An 18635-nucleotide genomic window follows, 5' to 3' on the forward strand; every position below is an offset into this window, starting at 1 on the left:
GGTTTGGTACGTATCTTGAAAAGTGTTTACAAAAGTACTGTAGAGGGACACTGAGACATCCCTCAGAAAAGTAGTGCTTTAGTCAGGAAGGAGGAAGTCAACTTTGCAGTCAACTTGTATTCGCAGAGGGGAAAGTCCTGTTTAATTTGATATACTTTTATGATAAGGTCACCCACCTAGTGGATGAAGGGAAGGCAATGGCGTTAGTTTCTCTGGATTTTAGTAAGGCTTATGATACCGTCCTTCACAGCACGCTTCTGCACAAGTTGTCCAGCTGCGGGATGAGTGGGTTCTTGGTGCACTGTGTGAAGAACTGGCTGAAAGGCAAAGCCCAGAGGGTTCTAATGATTGTGGTTACATTTGGCTGGTGACTGGTCACCAGCGGTGTTCCTCAGGGTTCAATTCTAGGGCTAGTTCTGTTCAAAATACTTATCAACAATCTGGATGCAGGAGTTAAATGCACCATTAGCAAGTTTGCTGATGATACCAAACTGGGAGGTTCTGTTGACTCTCTTGAGGGACAAGATGCCTTGCAGAGGGATCTAGATAGATTGGAGCATTGGGCAATGATTAACGGGACGAAATTTAACAAGTCCAAATGCCAGATTCTGCACCTAGGATGGAGTAATGCTGGGCGCAAGTATAAATTGGGAGAGGAATGGCTGGAGACCGGCCCTGCAGAAAGGCATCTGGGGGTGCTGGTTGGCAGCAGGATGAATATGAGACAGCAGTGTGCCCTGGCAGCCAAGAGGGTAAACTGCATCCTGGGATGCATCAAACACAGTATAACCAATTATCCAAGAGGTGATTATCTTGCTGTATTCAGTCTTGGTGTGGCCTTACCTTGAATACTGTGTGCAGTTCTGGGTCGCACAATTTAAGAAGGATGTGAAGGCCCTTGAATGCATCCAGAGTAGGGCAACAAAGCTGTTGAAAGGGATGGAAGGAATGTCCTATGAGGAGCTGCTGAGGACTTTGTCTAGTTTGGAGGAAAGAATGCTGAGGGGTGACCTTATTGCTCTCTACGGCTTCCTTAGGAGGCGAAATGGAGAGGGAGGTGCTGATCTCTTCTCCCTGGGATGCTGTGATAGGGCACATGGGAGTGGTTCAAAGCTGCACCAGAGGAGATTTAGACTGGACATTAGGAAGCATTTCTTTACTGAGAGGGTGGTCAAACACTGGAACAAACTTCCTAGAGAGGTGGTCTTTATGTCACAAATATCTCAGTATTTGAGACATTTGGAAAATGCCCTTAATAACATGCTTTAAACTTTTGGTAAGCCCTGAATTGCTCAGACAGTTTGACTAGATGACCATTGTAGGTCCCTTGCAACTGGATCTTATCCTATCCTATCCTATCCTATCCTATCCTATCCTATCCTATCCTATCCTATCCTATCCTATCCTATTCTATTCTATTCTATTCTATTCTGTTCTAAACACAGTGTTAACCACTGTTTCTCTATCAACTACTACATAACCACCAGACCACATAAATCATTCTTTCCCATCTTTCCGCATTTGTACCAATATTAAATAATACACACATTTATGGTATTAAACAAGGTTTAATGGAACTTGCCAATTGTGAAAATTACTTGTAGGTTTTACTATTACTGTGTTTATAATTGGTTTGTAAAACAAATCCATATAAAAGATTCATGCTATTTATCATCTTTAAAAGGAAAACAAAAAAGACTAGATTTTGTGAAGTTTATCTAGAGGCAATCCACTTCTTTAGGCACGACTCATCTCAAAAGATGAAGAAGAACAGCTCAATGGTTTACAACCAGATTTAGAGTTAGGAGTTTTCCTTACTTTCCCATATTTATCCTTAGTGACCTTGAGCAAGTCACTTCTGCATTAAACTGTGTCTTCACCGCACGTGTGTAAAATGTGAAGAGGAATGGATGTGAATACTGGTATATAGCAAATATCATAGATGTATATTTAAGATCAGAAGACATTCTAGTATTATGATGAAAAGGTCATAAATTAACATTTTCTGACATTCTCAACTGCAGCCAGGGCAATCGTGTATCATCTTATTTTGGCTTACTTTCAAGTGACTAATTTATGGGTTTATTTCTTCACAGGGATCTCTGAAGTTCTCTGTGTTTGTAGTTGCTGAAATAAATATTTTATGTAGTTAATGGAAGTAGCCGAGTCTTCTCTTACTCAGGGAATAGGGAGCAATTATGAAAAATGAAAGCATCTTGTGTGATCTATCACAGTCAAGCAAGAAAACTTAAATAACACTACTAAGAAGGCACTTGAAAGTAAGATATGATCAATAAGTGATTACAAAGAAGTGTGTGGGATAAATATGAATATTAACTACCACACAAGAAACTATAGTTTCCTCATGAGAAAAAAAAAAGATAATGTATTGATATTCTGAAATATAAATTATAAAATTAGGATCATCTGATGATCTTTTTATTGCCACCACAACCTTTGGACTAGCCAAGTATATCACACCTACGGGGTATTATAATACAGTGAACATATTTGAAAGGTTTATATGGTACAGCAGGAGAACCTAGTGTCTAGTTTGATTTTCATCAGTATCCATGTTACACTACCAAGCTGTTAGCACAGGAATGTTCTCCAGCATCGATTAAACATTATTTATTTTTCTTACAAAGATACAGAGGGGAACAGACAGAACCTTACCTTCCCCACTAACTCATAAAATTACTTGACTTGATTTTTAGCCACAGATATTACTGTGGGCTGAAAAGAGACCCTGGAGCTTAAAGAGATTTTGCCCAATTGCTGAAACCCTAGGGCCTTATCTCTAAAAGAATCATATTTCTAATGGCTTGTCAGAGAAAAAAAAAGGTCTTGCCTCTAAAGCTTATCTAAACTATACAAGCTTTTATCAGCAAGCTGTTTTGTGGCATTACTGTATTTTCAAGTGCTTCTGTGCAATCATAGAAGCATATTTGTCTGTTACAGCCTTTGAAAATGAATAATTATGCACTTTCCATTGTGTGCATTGACATTTTCAATACAGCTATGTTACACATGGGGTGTCATGAAAATGCTCACGTAAGCAAAGCAGATGGAGTTTTAGAGAAATTCAGTGTGTCACTTCACAATGCATGGAACAAGGCCAGAGTTCTTTGAACCAGTAAGCTAAGAAATCGAGGAAGTATGGATTAAGAAAAAAAAAGTAACTATTATGAATCTTATTTTATTGTCAATTGTTGTGAGTTTAAAATGTTTAAATGCCCTTTAAAAATAAATTGTTTCACAGTTTCTCTGTACCTTGTTGATGAACCTGTGTATCAGCTGTTGGCAACAAAGAAAGATAACATCCTTTCATCACGTATCCTTTAGTGTACGATGAGGGGTGATGGCTGGGATTAGGTCGGCATTTGTAAACATGGAAGAAGGTTAAGAACATGAGTTCTTCTACTTTAGCATCCCATGTCCAGCAGCAGTCAAAAGCTGGTACTCAGGCAGGGCCAATAAGAACCAGTAGAGCTTGCTGGCTGATCCAACCTCCAACCATTTGCAGCTCTGGGGATTCCTGGGAAAAATGTGATTCCCATGTAATTAATAATCTTTAATGCTTCCATTCATGAACTTGACCAGCCTGCACTTGAAGCTAAGAAAATTTTAACTATACATACACTGACTTCACAAAGATATCTACCGCAGAGTTACCAGTTGTGAAAATAATTGTTTCTTTTTACATTGTCCTAGGTAAATTACAAGAAAAATCAAGAGATCATGTAACCTCTGCATCAGGCTTAGAAGGAGAATGTAATATATTAGCGGCAGGATAAATATTTTTGGCTTTAAATACAACTAGAATTCTCTAAGAAGTTTTCAGTTTATAGGGATATATGGCATGAAACAAACATATTGCTGAGCAGTTAGAGCAAGTTCTCAGAATATGCATATACTCATTAACAACAGTGTATGGTAAACAGCAAACCATTATAATTTACGTCTGACTTGATGGCTGAAAGTGGCTGTTGTTTTTATAAATCATGAATTTTCTAAAATTCTCAAAATGTGCTTTTGCAGTTTGTCTTAATATATTCATGTTACTTCCTATGTGATATTTACACTTTTTACATGCACAATTAATAAACTCAAATAAAAAAAAAAGTGATACATACATTAAGATAAATTTGAGATGCATTATTTCTATGTATTTCTATTATGTCATGCATATAAGAAACACAAAGAGAAAGGGTATTCCTTTAATCTAAATGTATAAGTGATAATATTCAGGTATTTTAAATAAAATTACTTTTCTCCTTTAAATGTTATGATTATTTTTTTTAATGAAGGAAAGGTGTAATATGCATATCAACCTGATTGAACTGGTGAACTTGAGAAATAGACTTATTTGCCCATTGCTGGACAAAAAAAAAGACAGAAGCAAAGTAAAGAAACAAACCACTGACTTCCATTTCAGACACACTCTTCCCAGGACTAAATGTGAATCTCTCTCATATGTCATGTGCATTCTAAAGTATTTTTTCCCAAAGAGAAACTCTGGAAAATGTTAATAAAAGTCCACTCTTTGCTTTAGATGAGAGCAATTAAGACAATTGGAAAAGGAAGATAGACAATTGCCAACAAAAATTCTAAGTTTGTACACGCTGACATGAGCGTATTTTCCTTGGTGCTTGTCAAAAAATCTGGAATACATAGAAACAATGCATACAGTGTTCCCATATATGTCTGGCATGCATTTCTTCAAATTTTCCTGTAAGTCTTTATGAAGAGTGTAAGTTCTTTGTCCCTCCTTTTTACTGTTAGCCTTGTTGCTGCAGGGCTGTTTGCTCATCTCCCGCATCTTCACTCATTGTCTTGGTAGAATCTCCAGCAACATACCAGGAACTTTGTCTGGTCCCAAATCCTGAGTTCTTCTTCTGTCTTTTTACTCTGAAATGAAATTTTTTAAAAAGTGTGACCACAACACTAAGCAGAAAAGCGAGTTTAAGTTTAAAACGATCACAGATCAAATTTCTTCTAAGACAAAGGTTTCAGTAGGAGACAGTAGAATTTAGATGAGAAAATCTTTCAGTATTGTTAACTTTATAGTACACATTGGATTCTTTTTCAACTGATTCCTTAATAAAGGAGAAAAAAAGTATAGGGTTTCAGAGCAATTACTTGCAATTGTCTTTCACAGTGAGAGGCAGGCAATACTTGCTTGCTTCACTTTTGATGACTAGGAGCCATTATTTATTGACTGACAGTTCTGAACAGCCGTACTATTGCTGTTCAAGATATATTTAAAGTACTTACGTATAACTTAATAGTCTTTTTATTGGAAGAAGGGAAAGTGAAGAATAGTGAAAAAGATCAAAAATATCTCAAAGCCCTTACTTGAACGAATTCTAGCCACTAGTGCAGTATAATGTCTTCATATTACATGAATAACAATAGGGAGAGTTTATTTACAAAAACATAATCATCATCAAGATTATCATTAAAACATAATCATGCTTAAAAATACATTATTTTTTATAAATTTGGGGTTGATAAATCACATTCTCAATAACAATGTGCAGCAGAACAACAACATCCACGCAAGCTGCACACCAGAAACAGGTTATTACGCCCTCCAGAATTCAGAACACAGTGAACAGACAGTAGCCCTGCACAGAACAACGCAGATTTAGCAAGATTTAGGACCTTAAGTACTGCCCAAAGTAGGTACACTACAAAGTGACCCAAGAAAACTGCATGTAAGAATGAATAATTCCTGGCAGATCTAAACTGTTTCTGTATATTACTAGTTTTTTGTCTCATCCATGGTTAACTGAGTTTAGGGGCATACATCTCCAATTCTCTCCATGTCATCTTGAACTTTCATTGAAATCCTAGCGCAAACCATAGTGCAATTCCTGTGTTTCTTGTCTTTTCTACAGGAACAGGTTTTCAGAAAAGGGAGTTCATAAACCATCGGTTCAGTCTTGACTCTGGGACCCTAAAAGTCTTGTGAGCAAGTTCTGAACATGTCAAGGAATCTGAGAGTTTTCACTGAACTGTGGAACATGGTGGTCCCCGGTTACTTCTTCGTAGCTAGAACCCAGCTCCTGGCAGTGTCAACGGGTCGGTCATGCCATTATGCATACACATCTAATCTAATCTGCCTACTATTTGGAAAACAACTGTGTTCTTAGAAAAACACAGCATCTCATGTCAAAATCACTCTGGGTTAAGTAAGCTGCCAAAGTGTAGAAGCCTTTGAGTTAATGTAGCAATATCACTGCTTACAGTGCCACAGACCCCATGATGCTCCTGTCTACTGATGAACATGCCCACTAATCATTCCAGATACAGACTGGTTGCCAAGCCCCACAGCAGTAAGAATCAATAAACTGGCAAATTCCTCACCCTGCTGGATACACAAGATTAGGCTGGTCAGAAACTTATTTGTCATTACCAAATTTCACTGGAATTTTTTTGAAAAAGAAGGCTTTTTCCTTTTTAATTACCTTAATTTAATGATTTCAAATAATAATTTTGCCTTATTAAAAATTATAGATAAATTCTATTAACAACTCTTTGTTATTAAAAACACTTATGTGAATATATTAGTGCAATATCACTTCTAGTTCTTTCGTTTTCCATTCATTTAACTAATCTAAAACATATTGATATAAACTAAAAATAAAATCCCTAAAACTAATAGCTGAAAGAGTTCTAAATTAAATTTAAAGGAAGTAAACTAAATATATATGAAAAATATTAGTAACTGGTGGTTATGGGCTTAAGTTACCTCTTGTTCCCTGAGAATACACATAGGAAATTTTCAAGACAAATAGAGCTACTTGTTTTTAAAGTATTTCTTAAACATTGTAGAAACACTTAGTCTGGTGTTTCTAGATGTCATGTTAGTCTGTCTAACATCTGATCTTTTTTTCTGATCTCTATTTCATAATCAAATTAATGCAGTTACACATATGAGCTACTAAAAACAGTACATGAATACATAGAATGGTAAGCCCTGAGTGTTTATACAAAAGCATACACACTTGCTCAAAATCACTAGCATATAGAAAATCTTATCTAAAAAACTAGTCACAATCTGTAATGAATCACAAAACCTGAGTGCTATTGACAAGCTAATGTACAACAACTTCCTTTCATTTCCATGCTGATTTATAGCAGTCTTCAAACATCTCCTGTACGAATCCCTGACATCACTGCTTTGTGGAAGGGAATTTTGCCAAGGTATAGCTGGGGTATGTAACATGGAAATCAAAAGGGTTTGGCTCAATTGCTCTTCTCTGTTTACAAGATGCAATTCCTTTTAGTAGTTCTGCACTTTTGTGACTTTAATGTGTGTATTCCATGTGATGGTGGTAATTAATAGCTTATTTAAATGTGAACATTTAAGGAGTTTGTGCCATAAAAAAATCAGGGAAATCTTTCCCATTGCTAGTCTGCACCAGCCGTCCTTGACAACCCCTGGCATCCGGGAAGGGATGGGGCAAGAAGTTGTTCTGTTTTGTCCCTCAGCCATGTGAAGGGCACTAGGAGCTGGGTGAAATGGGAAACATGTCTGCTTCCAACTGGAGCGTGCCAAGGTTCCTCAGGGCAGGCAGGGAAGCAGCCAATTGCACGAATGCCCATCCTGGTCGTGCAAGGCCCCGTCAGCTCTGCAACTGCTGATGTTGCTTTAGCTGTCTGTTTTGCCTCACTCAGAGTGAGTCAAAACCCCTCTGTACATGGAAGGACTACACAACTGCATTCCCAGTTACTGCCAGACAGGCACTAAAACTGTGGAAAGCGCAGTAATAAAGGTAATGTGCAACTGCTCTAGAAAGAAAAATAAATAAATAAATAAATAGAGGTACAAATGAATAAGCAAAATAAAATGCATGGGTTTTGAACTGCAGATATATAAGCAAAACATTTTAAAGCCCTTTTCCTAACAGCAGACAAACAGAAAATACTATCAAAATCAGCTAAAAAAATCATGAAAATGTACAGGCGTATAAAAAGGAAGCATACTATATGTCCACCAATATCTAGTACAACAGGAACATTAAGAAAGTCATTAAGATAGTGTCCCCATTGTGCCCAGGTATACAATAACATATGGTACATTTCCTGCTTCACTGTGCATTTCCTTGCTTTCATTGTTTAGCATCACTAATTGAGAGCTCAATTAATATAGGTTGTGTGTGCATTTCTCTGTAGAATATTTTAAAATTCTTCATTGCTGCTTAAAATCAATCTTTTTTTAGTGCAAGTGCACAATAAGTATTAACATAAGGAAGGATTTTTTTCCAAACCTTAATTAAATGGAAGACCTAGATAGAATTATTTTAAGGTAGGTACACATGACACTCAAATTATTATTGTCGTCTTATTTAAATCCTCACTCAATTTGCTGTAATGATGCTACAGAGAGACATTACAAGGTTGTTGATGGTTTTAATCAATGGAGACTTCCCAAGGACAGATGTGGGTATCTCTCAGGAGCACAGATTAGAGGCAAAACAGTAAGGGACTAATGTAGCAGTGTTAAAGATAATACAAAAAGAAATAGAAGGTGTTTATGTACTGTAAACCTGTGCATGTGGAGAAGAGAGGGAAACCAAGATTTTTCTCCTTCATGGATATTTATTCTCAAAAATCTAAAGAAGATTAAGGAATCTCAGGATTCCCCCAAACAAGATGAAAATTATTTATAAGACACATTGTCTCTCTCTTTTGCATTTACAGATTCCACATGCCTCCAAGAAGAGTGGAACTTTCCCACAGTAGCTCAATACTACCAAGGTTCCTATTTCAGGACTCCTTATGGAAAAGAAGAAAAAAAAAAAAGTTCTTTTCTCAAAGAAGTATTGTTAATTATCTTATCTGCCTTTCTAAAAGATTCACATGCTATTTCATGAAGTTGATATAGAAAATGAAATTAGAATGACAGTAAAAAAAATCCCACCAAATTATCAAATGTTTGCATCAGGAATGTTTAGATCAAATAACTGATTAGACCAAAAAGCTAATATCCTGAATACTTAATTTTGAAAGATAAAAGGTGAGAGTTCATTTAATAATAAATAATAAACATCAGTCCAGATCCACTAGTATCTGCCATTTACTGTCCTACCCATGACAGTGGTGCTATGCATTACTATCTGAAAAATCATGCATAGTTGATTTCCAAGTGTGGATGGAGAAAGAAAGGAAACTATTACAAGCTTGAGTTAATATCTTCAATGGTATAAACTATACCTCACTTTTAGACATTTATTGATGCCCAAAATAATAAATATTCTGAGTAATAAATAGTAACATAGACTTATGTCAGCTTCTGATTTCATTGAAACATATTTTCCATTTACCATTAGGGGACTGTTACAGACCATGAGTGAACATAGAGATGTTGAATTAGGTTTCATATCTTTACAAGGCAGAAATTGCTTAGACCCCATGTAAACTCATCCACTATGCGATTCCAATCTCTAAAAATACTATATAGGCTCTCAAATAGTATGACTTTTTCTTTAAATGTTGTGTTTCCTTAAGAGCCACAAGACCTCATGTAATGTTTTTCTCTATTTCTCATTCAACTAATTTTACTTCCTTGGAACTCATGCAAAATTACACTTTTGATTTTCCTTATAAGAAAAGGTCTGTGTTTTGTCCTATAATTATATTCCCTTCTAGTGTCAAAATTTGTCTCAGAATGAATTTCCCTGGTGCATTTCTGGGTACAGTGTATTACAATAGCTACCACTTAAATTTACATTCAATATTTTCCCTAGGGTAGAACATGACAAAAATGATAATTTTGTTCAAACTTTTGCTACTGCAAACTAGAAACAACACTTTGCAACTGGATCACTGTAGTCATATGGGTCAGAACCTGAAATTATTGTTTCTGGAGATTAAATATGTTAAGTGTGTCACCCACTTTAAGCACTTTAAGAATGGCAGAGGATGAACACTACACATTGGGTACCTAACAGAGAAGGACTCCTTCAAATGCCCATTCATAAATTCAGGTCTTGTTAACAGCGAGATTTTCCAAAAGAAAAAACATTCCCATTTATAGCATAACAATTTCACCATTCTGGCATATAATAAGAATTAAGATGACCTTTAAAAGGTCTGTTTTTTCTTATTTTTTTTTCCTTAATTCTGAGATAATCACATGTATTTGCTCAGTTGACTTTGCATAATAACATCTTTCTTCAATTCTGATATTTTAGAATCTGATCATACCAGGTTATGGCATGCCCAAATAAAATCACTTTTCTGAAGAAAATGTTTCCTTTCAGCTACAAGATAGAAGAAAAAATCTATCCACTCACCCCAACAAAATGGACACAAGAAATAAATAATTTCAGCTTTTAGGGAACTGACAGTAACTTTCTGGCTTTTCTAGCTTTGGGTTTTAGAATACTCTGAACCTACTGGAATGAACCAGAATAACCATATCATCAGCTTTTACCATGAAAGAATTCAGAAAAAAGTACACTTTTCATGACTTGCTTGAAAATGCTTTGTTTTTCTATGTTCATCACTATTTATCAGTCTTATGTAATTGTGCCGATAATATGTAATTCCTTGCATATTACAATATAAGAACAGAAAATGCCCTTATATTTGAATACAAAGCATACTTCAGCTCTTTTGCTACTGCTAAGCATACATTAGGGCTAAATACAAATTGTTTTTGACATTTTTCTCTGCAAATTGTTGTGTTTGACATTTGTATTGCAAGCACTCAAAGTTTAAATACATTTAAAAGTAAAAATTGAAAAAGAGATGTCAGAAGTATTGAATAGTGATCAACACAATACAATCAATATGTCTTTGGTTTTGTTTTTTTTTTTCCATATGGTCAGGCTAGGGTAAAAAAAACAGCAACCCGTGAACTTTTAGCTAAATGACTGACTTATTGTTAAAGAAAACAATCCAAAGCATACCTGGGAAAGTAGATACTATAAGTGACTATTTTAAGAATTATAAGTACATAGTATAAGACCTATTTGTGTAATGTGCTTTAATATTTCTTTACAAAATACCTTCTGATTTCTGAACACTGAAACAGTTTTTCTAGTCTTACAGAGAAGAAGGTATCAATAATATATACATTCCTTTCTTTTTTCAGAAGTGTGGTTTGCATGGAAAGCTTTTTTGTGGCCATTTTTTTAATAGCTGAAAAAAGGATAAGAAAGTACACTTGGCATAAGCTCTTTCCTCATTCCTTTTTTATATATTAAGATTCACTTTCTACAGTAATATTTTCACCTACATAATCTCCAGGCCAATAAAAAGCATGATCATTTCCCTTCCCAGTAATTACATGGTTGCCAGCTTCAATTTAGTTCCATTTACCCTTTTCAGAATTCTTAACTTTTAACAGTTGCTCAACATGTATCTTCATTACTTTCCTCTTACTTCTTGCAGGTATGAAAGGTATTCAACTCTGTAGCAGACATTAACTTTCCTCTCCTCACCCCCCACCTCCCCCTTATCCACTTCCTACTCCCCATCCAAATTTGTCTTGCAACTAAATGGGCTATCATGTTCAGAATCATGTCAGGTAGGTTCTTTGTTATGTACTGTTTTTTTTCACACTGAAAACACTATACTACACTAATATTTAAACTGAAAATTAAGTTATCTTCAAAATAAGGAAGAAAACATGTACACTCAACAAAATAAGCTATTTAATTCCCAAAAAACCTACTTACTATACTGCAGTATCATTCAATATTATGCCTCCTAGTTATAATCATTGAACAAAAATTATATGAGAGTTCTGGGAAGCACTGGAGAGTTCTGCCATACACCATGTTCTCCCTCGGACCATTGCCCAAAACACTGTTCTTCTTTGACAGTATTAAAGTCTGATATCTCTTGAACCGGCTGGAGTAGAAACAAATACCGTGCAGCGCTGCTGTGCTGCGATTATGAGCTTCACAACTGTAAAAGCATTTCATTTAAACTTGTAAGGCTGGGAGACAGAATGTGAATGTGCACATTACAATTACTTACTCTGCTCCCTTCCATTCCTCCCAGCTTCAAATTCTGACATGATAGTAGCTACTATCTCATAAGCTGTTAAAGATAGCATGCAGCTAGAAAATTATCTAACTGGAAGTTTGAACCTCGGCTTTCAAATATCACAAAGCGCTAATCTCTAGCTCTGTGGTTTGTAAGGTTGCTGAAATCAACTGGGAGCTGAAGTGTAAAGCAAAAAATGGTGATGGTAATCTGGTGATGTGAAGGTTTCATTATCTTAGGACCTACCATGTCTGATAAAATAGTACAAGTGCTCTCAGGACCAGTAAAATTATCTTAAGTATGCAAACAGCAGGGGGAAAGCACTGATCCCTAAATGGCAGTAAAGCAGACAAAAACAAAAGCTGACAAAGAGCAGATAAAGACAAGACGTAAACCACAATTAGATAAGATATGGAGCACTCTTCCTTTTTTTCTTTGTCCATTTTTTGTACCAATGTTTTAATTATTTACTAATGTGTTAGAATAACAAATTGCTATTTATGTTTTTGGTAAGAAGAGATGCCTGATCTCAGTTACATTCATAATGTACCCAATTCTCAATACAGTTCAGGACAAGTTGACCTATTATCTACAAACTCCTTTGAAAAGTCTGATTTTAGAGTCTGTGATTGTGACAGTGCCAGAACTGGCTGTGTTTCTATTGTCTATTTTTCTGGTACACCTCCAGCATTCAAAACCATTGTACCAGGAATGTTTGAGGATACATTCCCTCTCAATACTTTCAGGATGCTTTTATTGGCTTCTTGCCCAGCAATTCAGATAATCCCTTTTGGAATGAGCCAATACACTCTGCCTGAATAATCTGTTAAGGCAGAGTCACAGCAATGACTTGTGACCCTTTGTAGACTCTCTCCAGTACATCCGTGTCTTTCTTATACTGGGGGCCCACAGCTGAACCCAGCAATCCTGATGTTGTCTCACTAGTGCTGAGCAGAGCGAAAGAATGACCTCCCTCAATCTGCTAGTTGTGTGCATTTTAATGTTGTTGGCCTTCATTGTCTTGAGAGTGCAGTGCTCACTCATGGCCAACTTGTTGTCCAACAGGATCCCAGCTCCCTTTCTGCAAAGCTGCTTTTCAGCCAGTCAGACCCAAGTCTGCCCTAGTGCAAGGGATTTTTCCTACCTGAGCGTGGGATTTGGCATTTCCATTTTAACTTTGTGAGATTACTGTCTGCATTTCTCCATCTTCTTGAGGTCCCTCTGAATGACAGCACAACTACCTGGTCTATTAATGACTCTTTCTTGTTTTGTATCAACTGCAAACTTGCTGAGAGCGCATTCTGTCTCATAATCCAGATTATTAGTGAAGTTAAGCAGTACTATCTCCAGTATTGACCCCTGGTGTACATCACTAGTGACTGCCCTGCAGCTGGACTTCATTTCACTAACCACAAATCTTTTAGCCCAGCAGTTCAGCTAATTTTCAGTCCACCTCACTGTTCATTTATTTAGTCTGTCCTGCATCACACTGTCTATGAGCATGTTATGAGAGACAGCATTGAAAATATTGTGAATGTCAAGGTAAACAACATTCATTGCTCTCCCATCATCCACAAAGCTAAACATTTCATTGTAGAAGGCTATCAGGTTGAACAGGCATAATTTTCCCTTTATAAATCCATGCTGACTGCTTACAACCATCTTTTTGTCCTCAGTATGCTTGGAAATAGTTCCCAGGATTAGCTGTTCTATTACCTTACTGGGGACTAAGGTGGGGCTGCCAGGTCTGTGAATTCCCATATCCACCTTCTCTCCCTTTCTACACAAAAGGCTGTACAAATTGCTGCGCCTATTTGCTGCCTCTGTTATTGATGCTCTCCTCCTCACTTCACTGCTACCTGGTTCTCACATTTGGTCCACAACAATGCCATGCTCAGTTTACCCACCGGCCTCATGATTCTGTAAATCTCATTCAAACCCCTCTCAGCTCTCTTCAAGTGAAAGAGTCCAAGACTCTCTATTTGAAAAGCAACCTATCCATCCATCCATTTGACCCATGCAGAAGCTGGAGCATATACAACTTTGGTTTTATTGTGTATTTATGTTCAAAAGTGAAGAAAAAAGCGCCATGTAAATATTAAGATGGAATATTAGCAGCTCAAATTATAGGTAATTGAGGTTATTTTTTCATCCTCTACAATTTTATTTATAGCTTTCAGGGAAAGAAAAGATCTTATATCTTGAACATTCTTGCTTTCAGTATCAATACAGAAATCTTTTATTATCTCTTTTTTCTCTTTTCCTCCTTCCAAAGATCAAATCTGTCACACTATTCTTTAGATGCCTAAACCCCTCTATTTTTCAAAAATATTGCTGAAAAAAAAAACCCAAAAGTTTATCTTTCTATTTATGGCATAAAAAATTAATAGAATATTGGACTGACATGTGATGAAGCTCTTCTGTGACCAGAAACAGAATCCAGCTTTCTGTTATGTTGCTAAACCAGGCATAACTGATTCAATGTATTCTCTTTATTTCCTGAAAATTATGAATCACAGCAGGTGATTTTGAGTGAGCATCATTCTCTTGGGATTAGAAATAACAAATGCAGGGTGAGAAAATTGACTGCAAGGTAGATGTTAGTAGATTCTAGCAGCTCCTACGGGATTTTATAGAAGGTATAGAATCCATATGATCGTTATAAAGTAAATGACACCACCATAGAATATGTAGAAGTCAGAGGCACATACACTATTTTGCTAAATTTAAGAAACACAAAAAATGAAACCAAAAATGCTATTCTTTCCATCATATGATTCTGAATTCTGTTCATATGTTTTGTTGTAGGTGCCATATTTGATCAGTTTTGTGCCAGCATAATTCCATTAACTTCATAAACTGATGCATGAAGAGTATTAGAAATTTTCACTGTCAGATTCTAGTAATGGATGATCATGTCACTTTGGTAAAGTAACTCATGGTAGCTCATGGTAGCTCATCTCTTTTGAGTTATATTACATAGAAAATTGAGGGTAATATAATGATATATGAAAATATAGACAGCCGTTTGTTACAAATACATGTATGTGTATGAGTTAGTTTACTTCTGAATAAGAAGACATAGCATTTAATTATTCCTAAACCTGCTTTGAGAAATAACTTTTTTCCCCTGAAAATTGTGAAAAAGCACCACTGACAGCTCCACACTGACGTATCTTTAACATTCATTGAGATATTTTCACAAAACTAACACAAATTCAGAGCATACATAAATAATTTCTGTGGAAGAACTTTTTCAGTTTTAGTAAGAATTTGTAAGTTTTCGTAAGTCTTTCCTCCTTATAACCTGGAAATTTGGAAACAATATACAAATAGTATGAATTAGCTTAGCTTATCTTTTACTTTATAGTCTTTCAGCGTGGCACAACTATCACTTGAGAATTTTTATGGCAATTGCCACTGTACTGGGAAGGCAAAGAAATTCCGTAGTGGCAGTGTCATCTTCAGAATGAAGCACTGAAAGTCCCTCCAAGAGGAATACATTTACAATCTCCAGTTCAAGATGCTGTTTGGCTTAAACTATTTTAAGTGTGTGGGAAGAATATATGCCCAAAACATCCTCCCCCAATCGACTTCTTAGAACCATCTTCTAAGAATCATAGAATCATAGAATCATAGAATTGTTGAGGTTGGAAGGGACCTTTAAGATCATCGAGTCCAACCTTTAGCCTACCCTGACAAGAGCCACTTCTAAACCATGTCCCTCAGTGCCCCATCTACTCTTTTTTTAAACACCTCCAGAGATGGTGAATCCACCACCTCCCTGGGCAGCCTATTCCAATGTTTAATAACCCTTTCAGTGAAAAAATGTCTCCTAATATCTAATCTAAACCTCCCCTGACGTAACTTGAACCCGTTTCCCCTCGTCCTATCACTTGTCACCAGGGAGAAGAGGTCAGCCCCCATCTCTCTACAACCTCCTTTCAGGTAGTTGTAGAGGGTGATAAGGTCTCCCCTCAGCCTCCTCTTCTCCAGGCTAAACAACCCCAGCTCCCTCAGTCGTTCCTCATAAGGTTTGTCCTCCAGGCCCCTCACCAGCTTTGTAGCCCTTCTCTGGACACATTCCAACACCTCAATGTCCCTCTTGTAGCGAGGGGCCCAAAACTGAACGCAGTACTCGAGGTGGGGCCTCACCAGAAGAACTATGAGAACCTTTGAATGCTACATCTTCTCTTTTCTACTCATTTTCTGAATTTTGGAACATATCTCAGCTGAAGCAGGAAAACGATAATGAAATAGTAACTTTGACAAATACTTTACAGGTAATAGTAAAGAAGCACAAGATTATAAGCAGCACAAATGCTGACAGGCCCATGAATATCCTCCTTGCTTCTGTTCATTTTTTGTAGATAAATATATATGTCTGTGTAAGGCACATCATAATGGATACAGAAAAAATACATTAATATTTCTCTGTATAGAAAGGTAGATGAAAAACTGAGTATGTGGAGTTTGAAATAGGCTCAAGAAACAATTTCACACGTCATCATTCAGGATCTCTAAAGGAAGGAGATGAATCGTAGTTGCTCATAGTGATATGGATAAGATTTATTCCTTGCCTGCTTCTAACTTGTCTTTCAAAAACAAAAACATAAAAATATGAACAACTTGTGTGCACATTTGCATAACTTTTAGTTAAAACAGTGATCTTGAAAGACGTCAAGCATTTTTGAGCAGGAAGAGAATATTTCAATTATTTCTGAATTACTAGACATACCTTTACTATAAAAATAGACTAAGAAGTTTAAAAGAAAGATTATTTTTTTCAGCTCCTTTGTATGTTACCTTTTAACTTCTTTATTTATTATCCTCCACTGTAAAATTTGCTACATATACATATATAATTGCAGTCTTTCATATATACTTTCCTATGTATTAGGAAAGTAACCGTATGCACACATCTGATTAAAATCCCATGTAAATCTACATATGAATTTGGTGTGAGTTTTGGACAGGTGGCAAGCTGCCCAGTAGACAACTAGATTTTTTTTTTTTTTTATATTGTTGATCTAATGTAGCAAAAGAGAATTTTTAGAATGTTTTGTGACTAAAGAAAAGGAGAAAAACCAAAACAACAATAGCTGGTAATCTTAAAGTGAAAATTTACAGAGAAGGCTTCTGGAATAATTATTTCCTATCAGTCTTTATGTAGCAGAATAGAACCATTCAAATTGGGGTGTTGCACAAAATCCAGAAAATGTTATCAAAAAAATGTAATAAGAAAACCTTGTGATGTGGAAAAATCCCCAGTGTAATGGAATTAACGATGGAAACCAATGAAGGTTGTAAATATATGCCTATAAAGATGATAGTTTCAGGTCAGTGAAGTGACTGTGAAATCAGTTCAGTGAAAAGTGATCATCAGACTGTCAGTATTCAAAAAAGAAGAAAATAGCTAACTTATTATTAGTTAAAGACAAGTAGATTCTAAATAATCTGAAGGCAAGACTGGAAGTAGAAAACTTCTGAATTATTCCACTTAGAAAACTAATTGGGATTTTTTAGTTTTCCCATCACTTTTTCAGTGAGAACATGTTGCTTTCTTTCTTGAAAGAGAAAAAGTTGTTAATTATGCAGAATTTGAAAAGTGATAAGATAATATAACAATACTCTGGAACAGTAACAAAAAAAAAAGTGAACTATTAAAAAGAAATAGAGAACAAAATAGTTATTGTGCTACCATATTATTCCAATAAAACGACCAGATCTGGAATACTGAATATAATATTTACTGTGTCTGAGAGGAAATGACACAAACCAGGAAACGATTTGACGAACAACAACTATGTAAACAAATGTATGAGATGGCTTCCACAGGGAAGGTGACTAAACAAACTTCAGGATTCATATGATGAAGCGAACAGAAACAGGTCACAATTTCTAACAGTACAGAAAGTAGGGAGCATCAAATGAAACCAGCAAAGGCAGATTTGGTGCAAGAAAGAATAACTTAACAGAATACAATTAAGTCGTGAGACCTCTTGTAGTGGGTAGTTACAAAAGCCTCACAGGGCTCCAGAAAGCTATTGAACAATTTAATAGAAGAAAACTCAATATAAGCCTTAAAAGGTACCATCTCTGACTGAGGAGTCCTTGACCTTGATTTTCCTGGGATGTATGTCTACCTGTCTGCTTTGCTTTTACAGTCTTACACAAATCCATTTTTGTCCACCACCAGAAACAGGATACCAGTTTAGATGGAACTTTGTGTGGCATTATTCTATTATACTCACTAAACATTAAAGAGCATACAGAACAACATTTGAAATTAAGATTTTTATTTTAAGACACATATTTATGGTTGCATCAGAAGAATTATAAATGTGAAATGCACTCTGCTAGGACTTGGAGGACGTTTTGCTTCAGATGTTTTTTTTCTCCGACTGTATTTAAGACACATAGCCTTACTGACGAGAACCTTTCAGACTTATAAGCATGGGCTTCTATTCTACATGAAATTAGTAGCAGTGTCTCAAAGTGCAGAAAAAGAGAGCATAAAGTTCAGTGTTTTGTGGTTTAGATTGTGACTTCTCTCTGTCCAGTAAAACCCAGTGGTATTTTGCATGTATTTTGACTTACAGGATGAGATAAAATTACAGTTTCTC

The 18635-nt window shown here is 36.0% G+C and overlaps 1 protein-coding gene across 3 annotated transcripts in view; it reads right to left on the reverse strand.

Moving 5' to 3' along the window:
• Positions 1-1710: 1710 nt before the first annotated feature.
• Positions 1711-18635, reverse strand: part of CCDC102B (coiled-coil domain containing 102B) — a 179005-nt gene continuing 162080 nt past the window's right edge. For all 3 annotated transcript variants that reach the window (XM_074576553.1, XM_074576551.1, XM_074576552.1), the window contains one exon: positions 1711-4911. In XM_074576553.1, the coding sequence (XP_074432654.1) occupies positions 4825-4911 (87 nt within the window). In that variant the 3' untranslated portion in view covers positions 1711-4824. The remainder of the gene's footprint in view (positions 4912-18635) is intronic.

Source organism: Larus michahellis, chromosome 2 (assembly GCF_964199755.1).
Source record: "Larus michahellis chromosome 2, bLarMic1.1, whole genome shotgun sequence".
Classification (NCBI taxonomy): Eukaryota; Metazoa; Chordata; class Aves; order Charadriiformes; family Laridae; genus Larus; species Larus michahellis.